At 41.3% G+C, this 17,266-nt stretch overlaps 2 protein-coding genes across 2 annotated transcripts; one reads left to right on the forward strand and one right to left on the reverse strand.

Moving 5' to 3' along the window:
• Positions 1–229: 229 nt before the first annotated feature.
• On the forward strand, positions 230–1,122 carry LOC147900043 (coiled-coil protein). The gene has a single exon (XM_087377266.1). The coding sequence runs from the start codon at positions 321–323 to the stop codon at positions 840–842; it is 522 nt and encodes a 173-aa protein (XP_087233392.1). The 5' UTR covers positions 230–320; the 3' UTR covers positions 843–1,122.
• Positions 1,123–15,087: 13,965 nt separating this feature from the next.
• On the reverse strand, positions 15,088–16,468 carry LOC147900044 (putative xyloglucan endotransglucosylase/hydrolase protein 8). Its single transcript, XM_087376567.1, has 4 exons — positions 16,195–16,468; positions 15,994–16,094; positions 15,690–15,886; positions 15,088–15,508 (listed from the first exon to the last, which is right to left on the reverse strand). Exons 1-4 carry the CDS (start codon positions 16,466–16,468, stop codon positions 15,088–15,090), a joined length of 993 nt encoding a protein of 330 aa, XP_087232693.1.
• Positions 16,469–17,266: the final 798 nt, after the last annotated feature.

A 17,266-nucleotide genomic window follows, 5' to 3' on the forward strand; every position in this document is an offset into this window, starting at 1 on the left:
GAGTGTCCACATCGGATCGTTTTGAGCTTGAGCATTTGGGTCGAGGTGAGGAGAATTGAAATATGTATCCATCCATGGCGGTTCTTGAGATTTCTTGAGGCGCAGGGACACGTGGCATCTCCCCAATTTTTCTCTCCACCGGCCCTCCCCGTGGACTAATGCAATTTTTTCTCTCATAGCCCCCTAGACTAATGAATTAATGCAAAACATCCTAGTGTAGATAGGTACTCCCTGCTAATCTTTGAACGAGCTGTGTAAGAAGGCGCGCCGCATTTCTTCTTCCTTCGGAGTTTGGCATCACCATCGTGTCCGGACTGTCCATGGCTTCCCATCTCGATTTTCGAAGCCTCGACGAGGGCTTAGGTGGTCAGCACAACAAGCGCAAGCGCCCATCCCTCGATGATCACGCTCACCACTCCATGGATGTGGAGGAGCTTCCCTCCTCTAAACGCCCAGCCATTGCTGCCCTCGGCGAAGATCGCCCCTCCTTTGGCCGCCCCACTTTCGATGGAGTCATGGCTGGTAAGGTCTCTGGCCGTAAGTGGAAGCAGCCCAAGCTTACCCGCACTTCTTCCATGAAAGTGAGCCACAAGAGGTCCACTTTTGAGCAGCGCTCTGTGCAGAAAGAGATTAAGAAGGCCTACAAGGAGCGCATTACCGAGCTCAAGGAGGAGATTCGACAGAACAAAATCAACAAGCGCAAACGAAAGGAGGAGAGGGAGAAGCGAAAGAAAGAGAACCAGCTGAGGACGGGCACTAAGTATGAAAAGATTTCTAACCCTAAGACGTTGAAGAAGATGTCCAAGAAGCAGAAGAAATTGTTGAGGGTTATTCCTGACTAAGGGCTGCTCAAGGATCTATCGCTGGGAGGCTTTTGTTAGTCCCTCCAAAACCGACCGCATGTCAGGATTCGGAGGTTTTGTGGTAGAAGTTTCTTCCAAATGTGAATGGTGTCGCATCCTTACTGTGTTGGTTTTTTATCACATGAGCTTTTCATGCTTTTAAGGGAAAGTCTATAGCACATGAGTCAGGTTCAATTTAGTCTTTTAAAATATTTTGCTCCAAATGCAAACGAACTTTGTGGTGCAGAATCTGGTGGTTAATGCTTTTGAAAAGTGCCATTGATAAGTATTTTAACAGCCTATATGGATTTCCATAGCTCATAGTTCCTCTGCAGCTTGTGTCTTTTTTTTCAACTATCCTTCCCTGACCAAGTTGTAGGCTCTTCGCTAATGCGGGTACGTCTTCAGTTCTTCGAGGAATTTGGTTCCTTCCAAAAAGGCTGTTTGGGTGGTTTTATCCATATCTCTAGTCCTTGTGAGTTATCGCTTGGGCTGTTTACTTGTATCTCCATTCCTACCTTGACAAGAAAAAGAAATCTATACAAAGTGAGGTGAAAGGTTGCCCATTGGTTTGTCTTGACCTATGCCCTAAAGCAGGTCAAGTGCAGACTAAAGATCTTGACGATGTTTAGTGACTATACAAACTAGATGTAACTGGATGGTGGTGAAGACCAATGTAATTTGTGGTTGATCTTAATATATTAGCCAATGATGTAATGCTATGAGGTTAGTAGTAGATCTATTCTAGACAAGGTGGCCATGCAAGTTGCCAAGCGTGTGGATGAACATCAACCTTGATGGCCTATTAAGGAACTTATGCTAACGAATATCTCATCTCTTGGGTTCTTTTTGACTACTCATCTCTCCCTCGGCCTCATGAGAGTCTGCAGTCCTCCTTTCTTGACTATGTTAATCGCTATTGCTTTCATTCTGTATGTTAGTGATGAGCATATCTTTTCTCATTGTTAGTATGTGTCTCCTCTTGATTGCGAGTGTAGTGAGTTGTAGCTGCTCTCTCTCATAGACCAGTCACTATAGCAAATCTTCGAGGCTATATACTCCTTCAGTCAGTATCAGATTAAACCAGAGAGGTCTTGAGGGTTCCAACTTGAGAGCTCTTGAGCGATCCAATCTCCAACCGTCCACAACTGTTTTTACCCAAAGCCGACCCAGCAATCCAAGTGTTTTCTCATTATTTGCTTCTCGAGACCCTGAGTGTTAGCAGGTTGTTTCTTCTTGCCAGAGGTTACTGGCCACTAAAAGCAACAAAAGTGTGTTCAACTGCCAGGAGGAAAGTTTCTTCTGTTGGAGATCTCAACCAATACCGCTGGCGTTCCCTCTGCTGGCTCCATCGATGCTGAGTGCCCAGCCTTCTCAGGCTCTGATTGTAATTCAACACTCACCTCCTGCCATATCGCTCAAGGCTTGTCCAACTAGATCGTTCAATTGGAGAAGCTGTTTCGTGCCAAAAAGAAGCATGCTGAAGCAGGAAATGTACAGTGTAAAGATGGTCAAGAGTATACTTGAAACCTATTATACTTGCAAGTCCATCACCTATGCACAACGACACGGTCAGATAGGAAGATTGTTGTTTAAAATTTTTTGAAATAATAATCTAAATTTGTATGATTGGACTTATTCTAGTCTTACAAAGGTGTATAAGGTTTGGTGCAGGCAACTGATTCCAAACCGAGCAAGCATAGGCTGGAAATAGCACTCTAAAGTAAGCTCACCGTTAACATGCTCTTGTTGTGGAAGAAAGGTCACACAGTAAAGAAGCATTGGAAGCACAAGTATGGTGAGGAATTAAAGAAAGAGAATGAAATTAAAATTGACCGTGCTTGGCAATTGAAGACCAGAAGGCTACAGCTCAAGCATTATCAACGGTGGCCTTATCAGCGTTGAGGAGGAAGATGATGACTATGTCTTCTTGTTGATAATTAGGAATGCACCTGTTGATGGTGATTGTTTGTAGTGTCTGGGTTTTGAGCACGTACCTGTTGATGGGAGTGTTTCTTGATAGATAGCATCTTTTGTGTATGTTGCAAAGTGTGTGATAGATCACAAGCCCTCATGGCCTATGCAAGGATGGTACGCTACATTCAATCTTATATCGTGGGTTCATTTCAACTACTCAGCCTGCCCTTATGAGAGTGTACCGTCCTTTCTTGATCTTCACCTACTTGTAGCTAACGCCCAAGGCTGACATGGGCAAGATTTTAGCAATTGCAGACCCGACAAAGGTTGAATAGTGGGAGGACAAGGAGGCCGAGACATTGCCCATGATGATTAGAATGACAGCATGACCTTTGAAGCTAAGTATGGGACCAACAACTTTACAAGGATATTTAACCTTCAGAGTCAATTGTTAACCATGAGGATGGTGTTCTTAGTCAGGTGAAGCTAGTTAGGACTAGCTTACTGCAGATGGCTAGAAGGTGGATGCTGAAGTATTTCCAAATACTCTTATTGAACATGCTTCAATGAGCTTCATGACTTGTTTACTGCAGTGGCAACAACACAGAGGTCAAAAGCTGCTAGGAGATGGGGGCTATGATTATAAAGCTGCTCACCTTTGAAGAGATTGTGGTTGTATTTGCTGCAAGATAAGGCTCAAAAAAGCTGTTTGACGGAGATGTAGATAATGACAAGGCCTTCGTGGCTTTGGGCAAGAGCAGGCTCAAAGGGAAGTGTAAGTGAGGCAAAAGCAAGGTTGACATTGATGCTTCAGAGGGAAACAACTCTTCATATGGTGGGAGCAAGAAGATGTAGAAAAGGAGGATGAAGACCAGCCTGAGGAGGAAGCGTCAAAGTAAAAAAAGAGCTATACCGTGCTAATTTAAGATGCTTTCCTATTCATGCCTGTTGTGTTTGGCATGAGAGCATTGAGGTAAGGCATCCAAACAGTAGTGTAACCGTGTTCATGTTCGACATAGAGTAGTGGACCATGGCTTTTACAGATTCTTTACAGATGGTGGGGGACAGCAGGTCTAGGGCTTCCAGCTTGTTTCCCTTCTGCTGCAGGAAGAGCAGAGTTGCACAAATCATGCTGCCTCTCAAATTGCAAATCAGGCTTTTGTCGCTAATCACAAAAATAAGGGAAAGAATTGGCAAAATAACAGCAAACCCAAGCCTTCTGGAGGCTCATCTACTGCTGGACACTTATCTAATTCTGCCCCGTCTGATGGAAAGAAGAAAAACAGCAAACGTTGTAATTATTGCTGGAAGCTAGGACATGACATTTCTGAATGTCGCAAGTCGATCGCTTTTGAAAAGAAAAAGCAGCAAAAGGGACTTGTTGTCCCTACTACTGCTGCTGCCCGAGATCATGGTCATGTGGTAGCAAACATTGCTCACCATGAGTGGGCTTTCACAGTGACATGCCACTACGATCCCGAGAAGCATGCTACAGCCTTGTCTGTCTTATATTCTAAGTCAGATTGGTGCTTCGACAGTGGTGCTTCCAAGCACATCACTTCTTGCAGATCACTCTTTCAGACATTGGGGGCTGCTCCACATGTTGGCATAGTGACATGTGCCAACAATGCATCATATCCCGTGAAAGGGATTAGCCAGGTCGAGGTCACTTCAGTTTCAAGTGATACGATCACGCTCATGGACGTTTTGTTTGTCCCAGATATCAAGAAGAACCTCGTCTCCATTGCAACCATATTCTTGAATGGCTTTCAGGTTCTCTTTGATGGTTATCGATGTGTCGTGTATGACAACCGGTACGATGACATAGTAGTTAATGGGTCACTTTCTTTTGGGCTATATTATCTTGATGTTTATGACAAACAGGCTGCTATAGAGGCAAATTTGGGGGCTGAATCTGTAATTTCATATTCCCACTTATGGCATGCGAGGTTGGGTCACCTCAACTACAGAAGCTTGGTTAAAATGCATTCACAAAACATGGTGGTTACTCTCGCACCCATGCATGCATTGGTTAAACATGTTTGTGAGGGATGCTTGTTGGGCAAAATGCACCGTTTCTCATTTCCAAAGGATGAGACAGTTGGTGCATCCAAGAAGCTTTACCTTGAGTGATGTGTGCGGGCCGATGCAGACAGCATCTCTTGGGGGCTACCTTTAGACTTTCTTGGATATATGGCACGAAGGCCAAATCAGATGTGTTTCCATGCTTCAGACATTGGCTTGCCGTGGCTGAAAATGAATCAGGGAACAAGCTCCTTACTGTACACATTGGCGGAGGGGAGAAGACATGTCTCGTGAATTCTTTGGCAGCTTGGGGTATTATTCATCAATGTACAGTGCCTTATACTCCGCAGTAGAACGGGTTGACAGAGAGGAAAAATTGGGCAGAGATGAAAATGTGCAGGTGCATGCTCAAAGGGAAGTCTTTGCCAAGTTGGATGTTGTCATGTGCTCCAACTATGTGCTCAATCGGGCACCCACAAAAGCATTGAAGACTATCGCACCTTAACGAGGCATGGCATGGTTGCAAACTTGAAATTTCTCATATGCAGATGTTCGAGTCATTGGCTTTTGCTCATGTGCCATCTCAGCTGAGGCACAAGCTTGAAGACAAAGTTGTAAAATGCATATTAATTGGTTATAGCGTAGAGAGCAAGGGATATAGGTTGTATCAGCCCAACATGGGCAAGGTCATTGTCAATGGGGATGTTGTATTCGTTGAATATGTGCCTTTACCTTGGTTGGAATGCAAAAAACAGCCTACTGTTGATTCCTTAGATGTCTTTGATACATTGTTGCCTCTCTTTCAGTCGTCCATAGATCTAGAGTAGCCAGTGCAGAGTGTTGTGCGAAACCGAGGCCACTCTTTGTGTTCGAAAGAGTGCATCAGAAATTTTAATTCTGAGTTTATATGTGGATGACATGCTTATCATTGGGCCAAATATGGAACAAATTACAGATTTCAAGGTTGATTTACGACAGTCTTTTGCCATGACATATGGGTTGGTTGCACTATTATTTGGGCATACAGTTTGCATATGTTGAGGGGGTATAATGATAAGTTAGTCCAAGTATATTGGACAGCTCCTTAATCGCTTTCAGTTCGAGGATTGCAAGCCAGTTTCTACTTCATTGGAGCATGGCTTTTGTTTGTTCTCCGAGGATAGAAGTCGGCCATTTGATGCATCCCTTTATCAAAAGGTTGTTATTCGCTTCATATACTTTGGTCATGCCCGGCCCGATCTTCAGTATGCCATTTCCCAGCTTAGCAAGTGCATGCACAAGCCTAGTACGTAGCATTGGCAAGCAGTGAAGTTCGATACTTAAAAGGCTACACAACATTTGGGTTTACTCTATGGTTCAGAGGCCCCACTTGTTTTGCATGCATTCACGGACAGTGACTGGGCAGGATGTTATGACACTAGGGTGTCACACAACGGCAATTGTTTTATGCTTGGAGCTTCATGCATCTCTTGGTTCAGCAAGAAGCAGCCTACAATTGCCACATCTAGTTGTGAAGCTAAGTACAGAGCAGCTTTCACAACTACAGTAGAATGCGTTTGGCTTCGCAAGTTACTTGCAGATCTTGATATCATTCAGCCCAACTTTACAATGATCTATATTGATAGCCAGAATACTTTGGCGGTTGCTAGAAACCCAGTGTTTCGTGCATGCACAAAGCATATTGAAGTCCACTCACTATGTTTGAGAGCGACTGTTTGGTGGAGACATCCAGTTGTCCTATGTTCCCACCGAGGACAACTTGGCAGATCTTTTCACGAAAGCTTTATCGCGGGGCATTTTGACATACTTTACACTTGGCTCCTTTTTTGAGTCAACTCTATGAGTTGACTTCTTTGGTCAACCATATGGTTGACTTGGGGGTCATATAGGCTACCCTTTGTATTTTCCTCTTATCCATTTGAGCAATTCTATGCTTTGCTCCATCTTCTTGTTTGCTTCCTGCACTCCACTCCCGTTCCATTGCTTCCTACACCCAACAAGGAGGACCAAGAGGAGTTGCAGACATAGCTCAAGTAGGGGCTACACAACTAGGTTGACATTCAGGACAGCAAGGTGCATGGATCAAGGCATGGTGACTAAAGTCTATAGAAGCTCTACGAGGAGCACACAGGCTTAGGGATCTAGGATTGCCACAAAGGTAGTAGGATAACACCTTTTGGTAAGGATAGAGGACCACGATTTGGTGGGACTCTGGACCCCTTTTGTATATTGTCCTTTTGGACGAAAATATGTTTTGTTGGCTCTATATCTCTGTTGGAGCATTGTCTATTTAGTGGCTTGCACATATGTATATTGAGTAACAAAGAAAAGAAGCTTTGGATCCCGTAGTCAAACACTTATGTGTGAATTTTTGGCTATTCTATCAATCTTCTGCCTATGGGTATCCTTTGTTGTCATTTCTAACAGGAGCATGTTCCCATGGGTCCGTGGACTGTTTCACGAGTTTAGAGTTATATGTGTGATAAGTTGGATGAACTTTTGTGAATAATGGGCAACTTCAGTAATGTGCTTTGCTTATTGTGATAGTAAGTTACATTGGGCCCAAATCCCAGTAGAGGCTACATGGCTAGCCATGCCCCCATGAGAGTTCTTGGTCTCTAAAGGAGGTGTGGAGGTGGTCTTTGTGGTAGAGTTCTCTATAACTTATCGGTGTTTTTAGTAGACTGTTTTGGGCACATGTTTGTCACGGTGTTATCCAATTATAGGAGAATGGAGGGAAAGACCTTCCAGATAGGGTGTGGGAGGTGGTAGAAGTATTTAGCGCCTATTGTGTGATAGTTGGTGATGAGGTCTTTGGGGTTTTGAGATCTTTGAGGAGACCAAATCGCTGAAATAGGTAGCTAGCTGATCAGGAGGCTACCTTCATGAAGGCCGAGATGCATGACACTGGAGGTGTATGTGGTAGTCTAGTAAAGGACTTGGTATTTAAAACTAAAAAACCATTGGCAAGCAGAGGGTGCTGTGGCGACCATGGATGGCTCGGGCTCAATCTAGGAAGAGCTCATCAGGAGCTTGGTTCTCGAGGCACTTGGATGTAATTTCAGAGTTTCGGAATGGATTCATGGTGGAGGGGATCTACGACGAGCGGCCATAGGGATCCACCATAGCATATCTTTGGAAGGAGTGTAGATTGTGCTAGTTTGTGGATGGTACCCTTGATGTTTTCCAGCTTTTCGAAGCATGAGGGGAAGAGCTGGATGGTCGTTTATCTGATCGACGAGGGCTTGGCCATTAGTGGAACTCACAACTTGATAACGCACTGGAAGTACACATGGACAATATTGATGTCTCTCACCACTTGATAACTCATTGGATGTACACATTGACAATACTGGTGTGTCTCACAACTTGATAACTCACTGGATTTACTCATGGACGATACTAGTGTGTCTCAGAGATTTTGGTGGGTTCCTGATACGGGATGGCAGTGCCACATCAGGGGGGTATTGTGATTTTGACAGGGTTGGATATTGGGATGCCATCTAGTCAGATGGTTCACGAGAGGGTTTCTTACTAGATGCAGGAGCTATCCAGAGCTTAACAGTGGTCACTGCATCTTACTTTTTAATGGAAAAAAGAGAAAGATAAGTGTAAATGCTCTTCTTCTAAACGATTTAAAACATTTAATGTAGAATTGGATGGGAAATGGGATCACATGTTCAAACGTTAGATATTAAAATCTTTCGAAATAACATTATTAGACAAACAATTTACAAGGGCTTGAATCATTTCCCTTGTAAGCCTTGTCATTTTTCTCTAGCCATTAAGTCCCTCAGTAGTTTTTGGATGGATTTAATGGCTAAATGCAACCTGGTTAATAAACAATCAGCTATGTCATCTTTCTTAAAGAAGTGTGCTGACCAACTTAAAACTTTCAATATTACAAAATCCAAAAAATACGAATTTTGGTTAGACAACAAGGATGTTTTGGATGAAATTGAATGGATAAAATCACATTTGTACATTTCAAGATTAGAAAAATGTGCTAATACTATGGTATTTGAGTGCACTAAGTTGCCTCTAAACTCTTTAAGGATTTAATTCACCTTTTAGCTAGTGTGACACCATCTTATGATAATCTACCTTTCTTGTGTTCAATATTTAAACCACACAAAGGATCTCATAGATGGATTACCAATGCTCATAATTGCATCTATTCTTTCCTTGCCAAACTTCTTATGAGAATTTATACACTTTTATTAAATGTTTTGAGGGAATGGGCACATAACAAAACCTTGATTGCTAAAACCTTTTTAAAGGCAGATACTTCATTAGTATGAATAATCAACTCTATATTTGAGGTTTCTCTTAACCTACCAACAAAGATGAACTCTGTCTTTTGTGCAGACATAGCTAAATGCTATGAATCTTTACCTCTAGATGGGGAGGATGGATTAGTTACCATACTTGCTAAAGTAGTTACTCTAACCTTTAAAGCAAAAAGCTAGGCACCCATTCATCTTGACACATTTTAATGAGTCACAAGGGACATGGGGTAAACCAAACTCGTCAAAATTTGAGATAAATACACATGGTTCTATTTGCCTAGACGACGACAAATTAATCTTATTACAAACATGCCTTATCACTCATTGTTTTGTACAATGTGGGGATAGAGTTTGGAAACAGGTTAAAAGGATTCCAATGGGTTTTTCGTGCTCCCCATTATAGTGCAATTTATATTTCTTCTAGTATAAGTCTTATTTCATTTTAAGTCTTATAAGGCTTGGCAGAATCGACTTGTTACCACTCTTTAAACATATGTTTAGATACATTGATGATATTCTGAGTATTACCAACATTTGTATAAAGGATTTTCTTCATCCACATGCTATCAAAGATCCAAATAATCCTTTTTGGATTTATCCCTGCTACCTATCATTGAGATTAAGGAAACCATTCATAAATCCATTTGGATGGTAGATACAGTAATAACTCTATTCACAAATTTTATGAATCTCTCTATTGAAATTATGGGAGATGGTAGCTTTACAATGGATAAGTTTGATAAAACAAAAGCACTTCCTTTTCCTATATGCAGATTTATCCACTTTCAATCTAATAGACCTATTGGCCAAGCATACAAAATGATCCTTTCCCAAATCTTTCCTATTCCCTACTTATGCAACAGTAATGCCAATGCTGTTAAGGCTATTTTAGAAATGGTCAGTTTTATGACCAACAATGGTTTCAAAAAGTAAAAATTATTACACCTAGTTTGACATTTTCTAATGTCCTCAGAGTTTCTTGGCATGCTTTTTAAAGTACCACAAATGGTTGAACTCCTTGAAGGTATGATTCTATATGAAGAACTTTATATGGTTGTGGAGAATGGTAGGAACTTCCCATATTGGGATGTCTACCATCACTCCAATTATGGTGGTGTGTCCACCATGGGAAAAGGGTGGGTACACACACACACACACACACACACACACACACACACACACACACACACACACACGTCATTTCTTGACAATCATGGTCTAGAGTTGATGTTCCTTATACACCATCTTTTTGCATTGCACTTAACGACTCATAAAGCTCGTTGATTGATTTGGTCAAAGAATGATTCCCTTTTATCTAGCCAGTTCCAAAAAATATATTTTTGTACATGACATTTAATTAGTCATAAAAAAATGGGGCCAAAAGCATTAAAGTAACCTCATGAGATTCATGGCATATAGCACATGACCATAAAAGGTTGCTATTTGGTTAATAACATATAATTGACCTTTGCTTATTGATTAAGGAATAAAAATATGCACGAAAATGGTGGGATATTTGAAATTAACCAGTGATCATTAATTTTTGGGGATAAGGAATTTGAAAAGGCACAAGAAAATTGAAGAAAATGGCCCTTTATTTTGTGGCAGGAAAAAAGAATTTGTGCTAAAGTCACTCAACCACAAAGGGTAGCTAATTGATCAATAACATATAATCAACCCTTGCATATAGATTAAAAAATAAGAATGTGTGCACATGGGTTATGGGATATGAGAAATTAGCAAGAGACCCTTAATTTTTAGGGCAAAGGAATGGGTAATGAAAAGGCAAAGTGACCCTTCATTTCTTGGGTGACCCTTCATCTATGAAGAGGACACCTCTATAAATACCACCTACTCTTCCATAGTAAGCATTATAAATAGTTGGGTGGAGGAGCCATGGCATGGTGTCTAAGACATAGGCTTAAGTGCATGGGGGAATGGAGTAGTGGGTCGCGACTCACGTGAATCCTATTTCCTTGCAATTTTCGAGGCATTAAAGAAGGACGTGGACTAAAACAGTAAGCTGCACAATGCATAGTACTGGCCGCACTGCCGCGTAGTGGAACAATCGGGGTGGCCTAGATGCCTAGATACTACAGGCTACAGTGCCATAAACAATGACTATTTAAAGCCATGAGCACATGCCTACACTTTCGTACCTTTTAATTGGGTACCTAAAACCAAGAGCGATGGTTCTATGGGAAGTGGAGGTATAGACTGGACATTCGTAGCACACATCCACTTGGCCCTATGACCTTGAGCCAGTGCAGTAGCTTGAAGTTACAAGTGGAGGCTCGTGCCTTCCATATGAAAGCCTTTGGTCATTATTTTACCGCAGGAACCTCGTAAATTGGACTTAAGGACCTCAAGACCATGAGACCTTTAATTTGGACCTTATGTTGCTGCTGTTATAGATGCGGCTCTGGCTGCTGTCTACCCCCATCCGTCATTCTCCCAATCACTATACCTACTATTTACCTCGACTGCAACGTTCCTCCTATGTCTCTCTCCCGAGTCCGAACCTCGCCTAGTCACCTCAATGGACTCACAGGTCCTCTTTTCTTCTTTACTGACTCTAACCCTCTTTTTTTCACGTGTTCTCTTCCTTATTTTAATCTCATTTTAATTTTCTAAGTTACAACGCCCCCCCCCTTCAGTTTCTACTTTGTGTGTTCTCTTTTACTAAATTAGAAAAAATGCCCCTCCCCCCCCCCCTCCCCTTTATTTCTTTATATATTTAATCTATAGGTGTAGTCCACAACGACCTCTAAAGTCCCCCCTTTTGTAAATTTTTTCCCCTTCTAAATATTTGTGTCTATATTCCCCCTTCTATTTATTGTTTCTTACCCCTTGCTATTAACCTTCCCTCCTCTCCTTTTTTAATTTTCTCTCTGCATATAATTACAACTATCTCCCCCTTCTTTCTTTATATAAAATTCCCCCTCTCTATTTTATATTACCCCACTCTATTTAGAACTGAAAACTCCTTGCTTTTTATTCTCTCAAATTTTTTCTCCCTCTTTGCTTACATTTATTTAAGATCTCTTCCTCCTTTCTTAAACCTTTAAAACCACCCTATTTCATTAAACTTCCTTTCAGTTAAACCCTTTCTCTCTCTCCCCCCATCACTTTCTTTCTCTCCCCCCATCATTTATTTCAATACAAAGGATCATTATCTTTGCTACTTAAGCTTGATAAGTGTATGGGAAAAAGCATCTATTTTTATTGTGACTCTAATAACAAGGGAGGGGTGTTGATGACACCTATCTTCCCAACCAAAGTCAAAACTGGTTCTCACTATTTTGCTTGTTGGATGGTGGCAGGTAGTTGTCTCTTGTTCAAAAGAATCTAAAATATTTTGATGTTCTGTGTACGCTAACAAAATTCTAACTAAAATCCCTCCCAAGTCCCTTTATAGAAATACTCTACTTTTACATTTCAATTCCCTTTTAGACATTGTTCAGACCTTTGACACTTTTGCTTTTAGTTGGAAATATACACCTCTTGATCCCCTTAGATCCCTTCTCTACAAGCCTAAACTTACCTTCTTTGTAGAAAACTTAACCTCATATTGTCTTTGCACTTCTCTCAAAAGGTTTAAACCCTTTCTCAAATCCTTTGATAACAAACTTCATATTTGTACCTCTGACCCTAGCTTCTTTGATCATCCCTTTCTCCACTCCCACATTCGTTATGGCCTCAATCACATTCCTATCACACCCTTAGATCCACATGTCGGTTTTGAAGCACTCATCCAAACCTTCCACGCTGTCTGTCTCTCCCTAAACTTGGACCTTACTCCCCTTTTAAAAAGCCTCTCCCATCTTTTTTGGAAAGATTTCCGTACCTTCTTTCCCCTCCTTAAAATCCAAAAGTCTCCTCTTGAAGATAAAACTCTTCTCGATGCAACGAAGTTAACTGGCTTCTAGGTCATGTTTTCATCACTGGTTGTTCCTCTCGAGCATTGTGAATAGGTACGTACTAATGAATTGATTAAGCTAATGCCTTCGTTTTTAAAGCATTGGTACATGTTCATATATAATTAAGCATAAATTAATATAATTGATGGCATCTAATTTGCATCTTGAACATAGGTGGTCTTTCATCTGGATCGTTCTAACCCAAGATGTTGGTATATTGTCCAAGTTGCTCCTTGAAGTAAACACACTTTTGAAGATAGGATATGTGGATACGAAGATGTCGCCAATGATCCAGTTGATCCCACTCGATCTAGGGAAGAAGATAAATATCATGATATGTGCCAAGAAGAAAGTGCATATAATGACATCATAATGGAGGAAGGTAGAGATCACGACATTAGGGAAGAAGATGGGGATCATGTATCACCTACTATTATTGAAGGAGGTGAATTAGAGGATAAAGTCTTAGGTAAATGCACAATAGACTATGATGATATAGGTGATCAATTGACTATAGAGTTAGAGATACTAGAATTATTTTGGATGTGGGACTTGGCTCAAGATGAAGCCATTAATGTAAATCTAGCTGATTGGTTCTTTTGTCATTGACAAGGCTTCTTATCTTTGGCCCTTTCACTTTTATAGTGGCATTATGTACATTTGTATAATGAGTTCACCATGAATACATGAGTATTTTGATCTCAAACTTGGTGTAGATACTCTTATATTTTTTATCTTTCAAATGACCAAACTTGTAGTAAAAAATTATTTGGGGTCTTATTCATTCTATAATTTAGTGGTTATACAAAAGTTATATCAGTGTCGTTATTATCAATGGTATTTTTATCAGTATAGCCTTTAGTATAAAGGTTGGTATATATTGACTTTAAGGTACCGTCGGTATATATTGACCCTAATTTTAGTATCAGCATATATCGATGCTAATATCGAAGGCAAACCCACGCGGAAGTTGTTGTTTTAGTGCATGCAGTGCAAAACATCAGCGTCGAAAAAAGATGGATGTGTAGTACTGTACTATCAATAAATACACAATTATTAATAATAAGTAATTTGGAATTTAAAACCATTGATATACATATTACTAACACTTGTTTTTGAGAATTTACTACTTGTTGATGGTACTATTCCTTATTTGATATTCATGTTGAAATGGTATATCCACACTATTGTTTGTCAAAATTCACACTCTTAATGATAAATTTACTCAACTATGATAAATTTTGCTAAAACCCTAGCCAAAATAAATAATTTTGTACAAAAAGAATTTCAAATTTTATTATCAGGACAATTAGTGTATAATACAATGCATACAAATGGAAGTGGAATGACTTGTTAAAGTTAAAATAGCATAACAAAAGCTTCTTGCAAAAACTACTATGGAAGCATTGAAGGTTGGTGTCCTTGGGGGTCATACAAGGGGGAATACACCCTCTTGAACTCTTAGAGAGGTATGTTTGCCTTCCCTTGGGACCTGGGGAATTTGTTTGGAGAGGACAAGAGAAAGCAATGTTGATAAGTTATACACACCAAAAGAGACTTGAAAAACATGACATAAGGGTAGATGTACACCACTTGTAGAAAGGGTAGATGTACACCCCTTGTAGAAAGGTGGACGATTTCGAGAAACTGCTCAAAGGGCAGCTTTCAAGAACTGAGCGCTTGTGGATTGAATAGGCTGCAAAGACGATGTTATAAAATTATATACCCATACAAAGGACAGGCATCATGAACCAAATGGGATAAAGATATCGAACGAGCATAATAGGTTGGAGCAAATGCTTTAGCCTAACACACATTGAAAGGAAGCTTGATTGGCAGATCTATGAAACCTGCGAAAGAATGAATGTAATGCTTTATTCAGTGGAACAGAGAGGGAGATATCTGCAGATCGACTTTTCTCCAGTGTTTTTGTGATGCTTATTTTGAGAGGAAGATTGGGAGAGATTCTGCTTTTATAAATGATCAAGGCGAGCTCCCCTCTTTGAGTGATCGCCCAAATCAGCGACACTGAGTCTGGGTATCACCTTCGACAAAACTATAACTGCTACCCCTTGCTCATGCGATCGTCAGATTTTATGCTAGTTGCAATCGTGAATCCCATGGAGGTACCGCACAGTCGGGTGGCTTTACTGGATAGCGTTTCGTATCTGTGCAGTAATCATACACCGTGTACCTGTGTCTCACATAGCTATATTTTTTTCTCTCCCACGCATTTAGCGTCCAATACTGTGGTTCATCCCACCAGTAACCTGTCGTGTTCAGCATACAGGCCGGCTGTGGATCTTGCCATTTGCAGGCATCGATGAGAAATTTGCTGTACGATGCAATGAAGGGTGCATACGTCCAATTTAACTTTACCAATCCTCCATCGGTTGCCCAGGTATCCCCGTCCCATATGCTGCTATACACCCACATCGGCTGGTGTGATGGATAAGTAGCAGCCGTGGCGGGCACATTCCTGTATACTCTAATCGGGACCTTATCTACGTACCACCTGCCAAATATAATCCAAGGCGATCAGAAGTTGCGGGAGAAGATGCAGGTCGAACTCTGGACGAATCGTAACATCGTCACGACTCTCAGGATGCGAGAGGAGCGTGCCTGAAGCACATGACGGGGCTAGTCGCATTCTTATAGCTCGTTTCGTATTTGCGGGGAGGGGAAAGTTGCCTTACACGATTTGATGCGAGTTCCAGAGTATCGAATATGTATGGAATACCACCGTGGGATCAAACCACAGAGAGATTCGATGTTCCCGGCCTCCTGTCCCATTTGTGAAAATGTTTGTTTGCAAGATCCAAGGCTGTCCCGTGACATTACCGAGGAATTCAAAATCTACTTCGTCCCACGTATTATTCCTCAGGGAAGTCATCTACACATCAGAGAAGGCCAGTCATCACAGAAGTCAGAGCTTCGGAACGAGCAATGCCCCAGCAATCGACAGTTTCGACTGTGTAGAAGATGCGATCTTCGCCTTACATAATATGCAACCACAACGCCCGCGGAGTTACCGCGAACTAGCCGGATCTTCATGCTGACATATCCGTGGAGATAGTTGTGGAAAGACCGGAAGCCGCTACCTGTTGCCGAATATCGACAAAATGCGTGAGACGAAGTAAAAGCACTCCGATTTAGGAACGGGATGCATGTGTTGCTACAGATGGATGAACAAGTACGAACCTGAAGTATTATCGAGTTTGAAATTTGCAATGGTACCGTGGTTGGAGAGCCAGACATGGTTGGGGCTCCAACCGGCATAGAAATTATCAGTGAAACGGGAGGCAACGGGGGAGGAGAAAGCAGGAGAGAGGAAGAAACTGAGGAAGGCGATGAGGAAGCAAAACGAGGGGGGGAACATGGTGGGCGGAAGGGGGAGCGTGCGAGGTGGTGGAAGAAGAAGACGAGCTTTATAAAGAACGACGATATGAGAGAAGGTGGCGAAAACGTAGGGCATCTCGTTAGTATTATAGTTTAATTTATAGCTGGATGCTCGGGTGGCAATATACATCAAGAGAGCGTGGTCACTACGTGCATGGCTCCCCTTCCTCACTACCCTAACTCATCACTCTTCACACAAACATTTTTTCTTTCTCATCCAACCACACAACTTTGGGTTTTCACAATTTCAAAGGTTTTTATCTAGAATATGTAGTCTTTTAAGGCTAAAATATAATATGTAGTTTCACAATCTCAAAGGTTTTTATCGAGAATATGTAGTTTTTTAATGTTAAAATATAATCAAAGTGCCTAAAATTTTGCAGATTTTACAAAATTGAGAAAATATATTTTACACATGAAAACGAAAATGTTGCACGTTCATTGTTTGTAGTTTGTAGACTTTCTGTACATGAACATTAGACCCCACACGAGTATAGCAGTGGGCAATGTCACCAAGCGGACGTAAGAGCGCATTCTCCCCATGCATAGCTTAACGTCTGAGAGTTTTTAGCTTGGAAGACCAGAATGAGCATGGGGATGAAACAAACTCTTTGTCTCAATAGCAGCTAAGTTTGAGTTGAAGCTCCATGTTTTGTTTGGCTCTTCAATTTCTTAGATGTGAGTGCAAGCTCCTAAGACGATGATGCAAATGTTGCAAACTACAATTCATACTAATCTACAATTGTGGAACGTCGGATTTGGCACCACGAGATGCTCTCTAAGATTAAAAACTAGGAGGTGAAAGTCTAAGAAGTATGCAGGGTGGCCCACACAAGGATGTCTTCCTATTGGCAAGCACCCCCTTTGTTTATAT

This window comes from Dipteris shenzhenensis, chromosome 7, assembly GCF_047967505.1.
Source record: "Dipteris shenzhenensis isolate YYH24624 ecotype China chromosome 7, Dip_SZ_1.0, whole genome shotgun sequence".
Lineage (NCBI taxonomy): Eukaryota > Viridiplantae > Streptophyta > Polypodiopsida > Gleicheniales > Dipteridaceae > Dipteris > Dipteris shenzhenensis.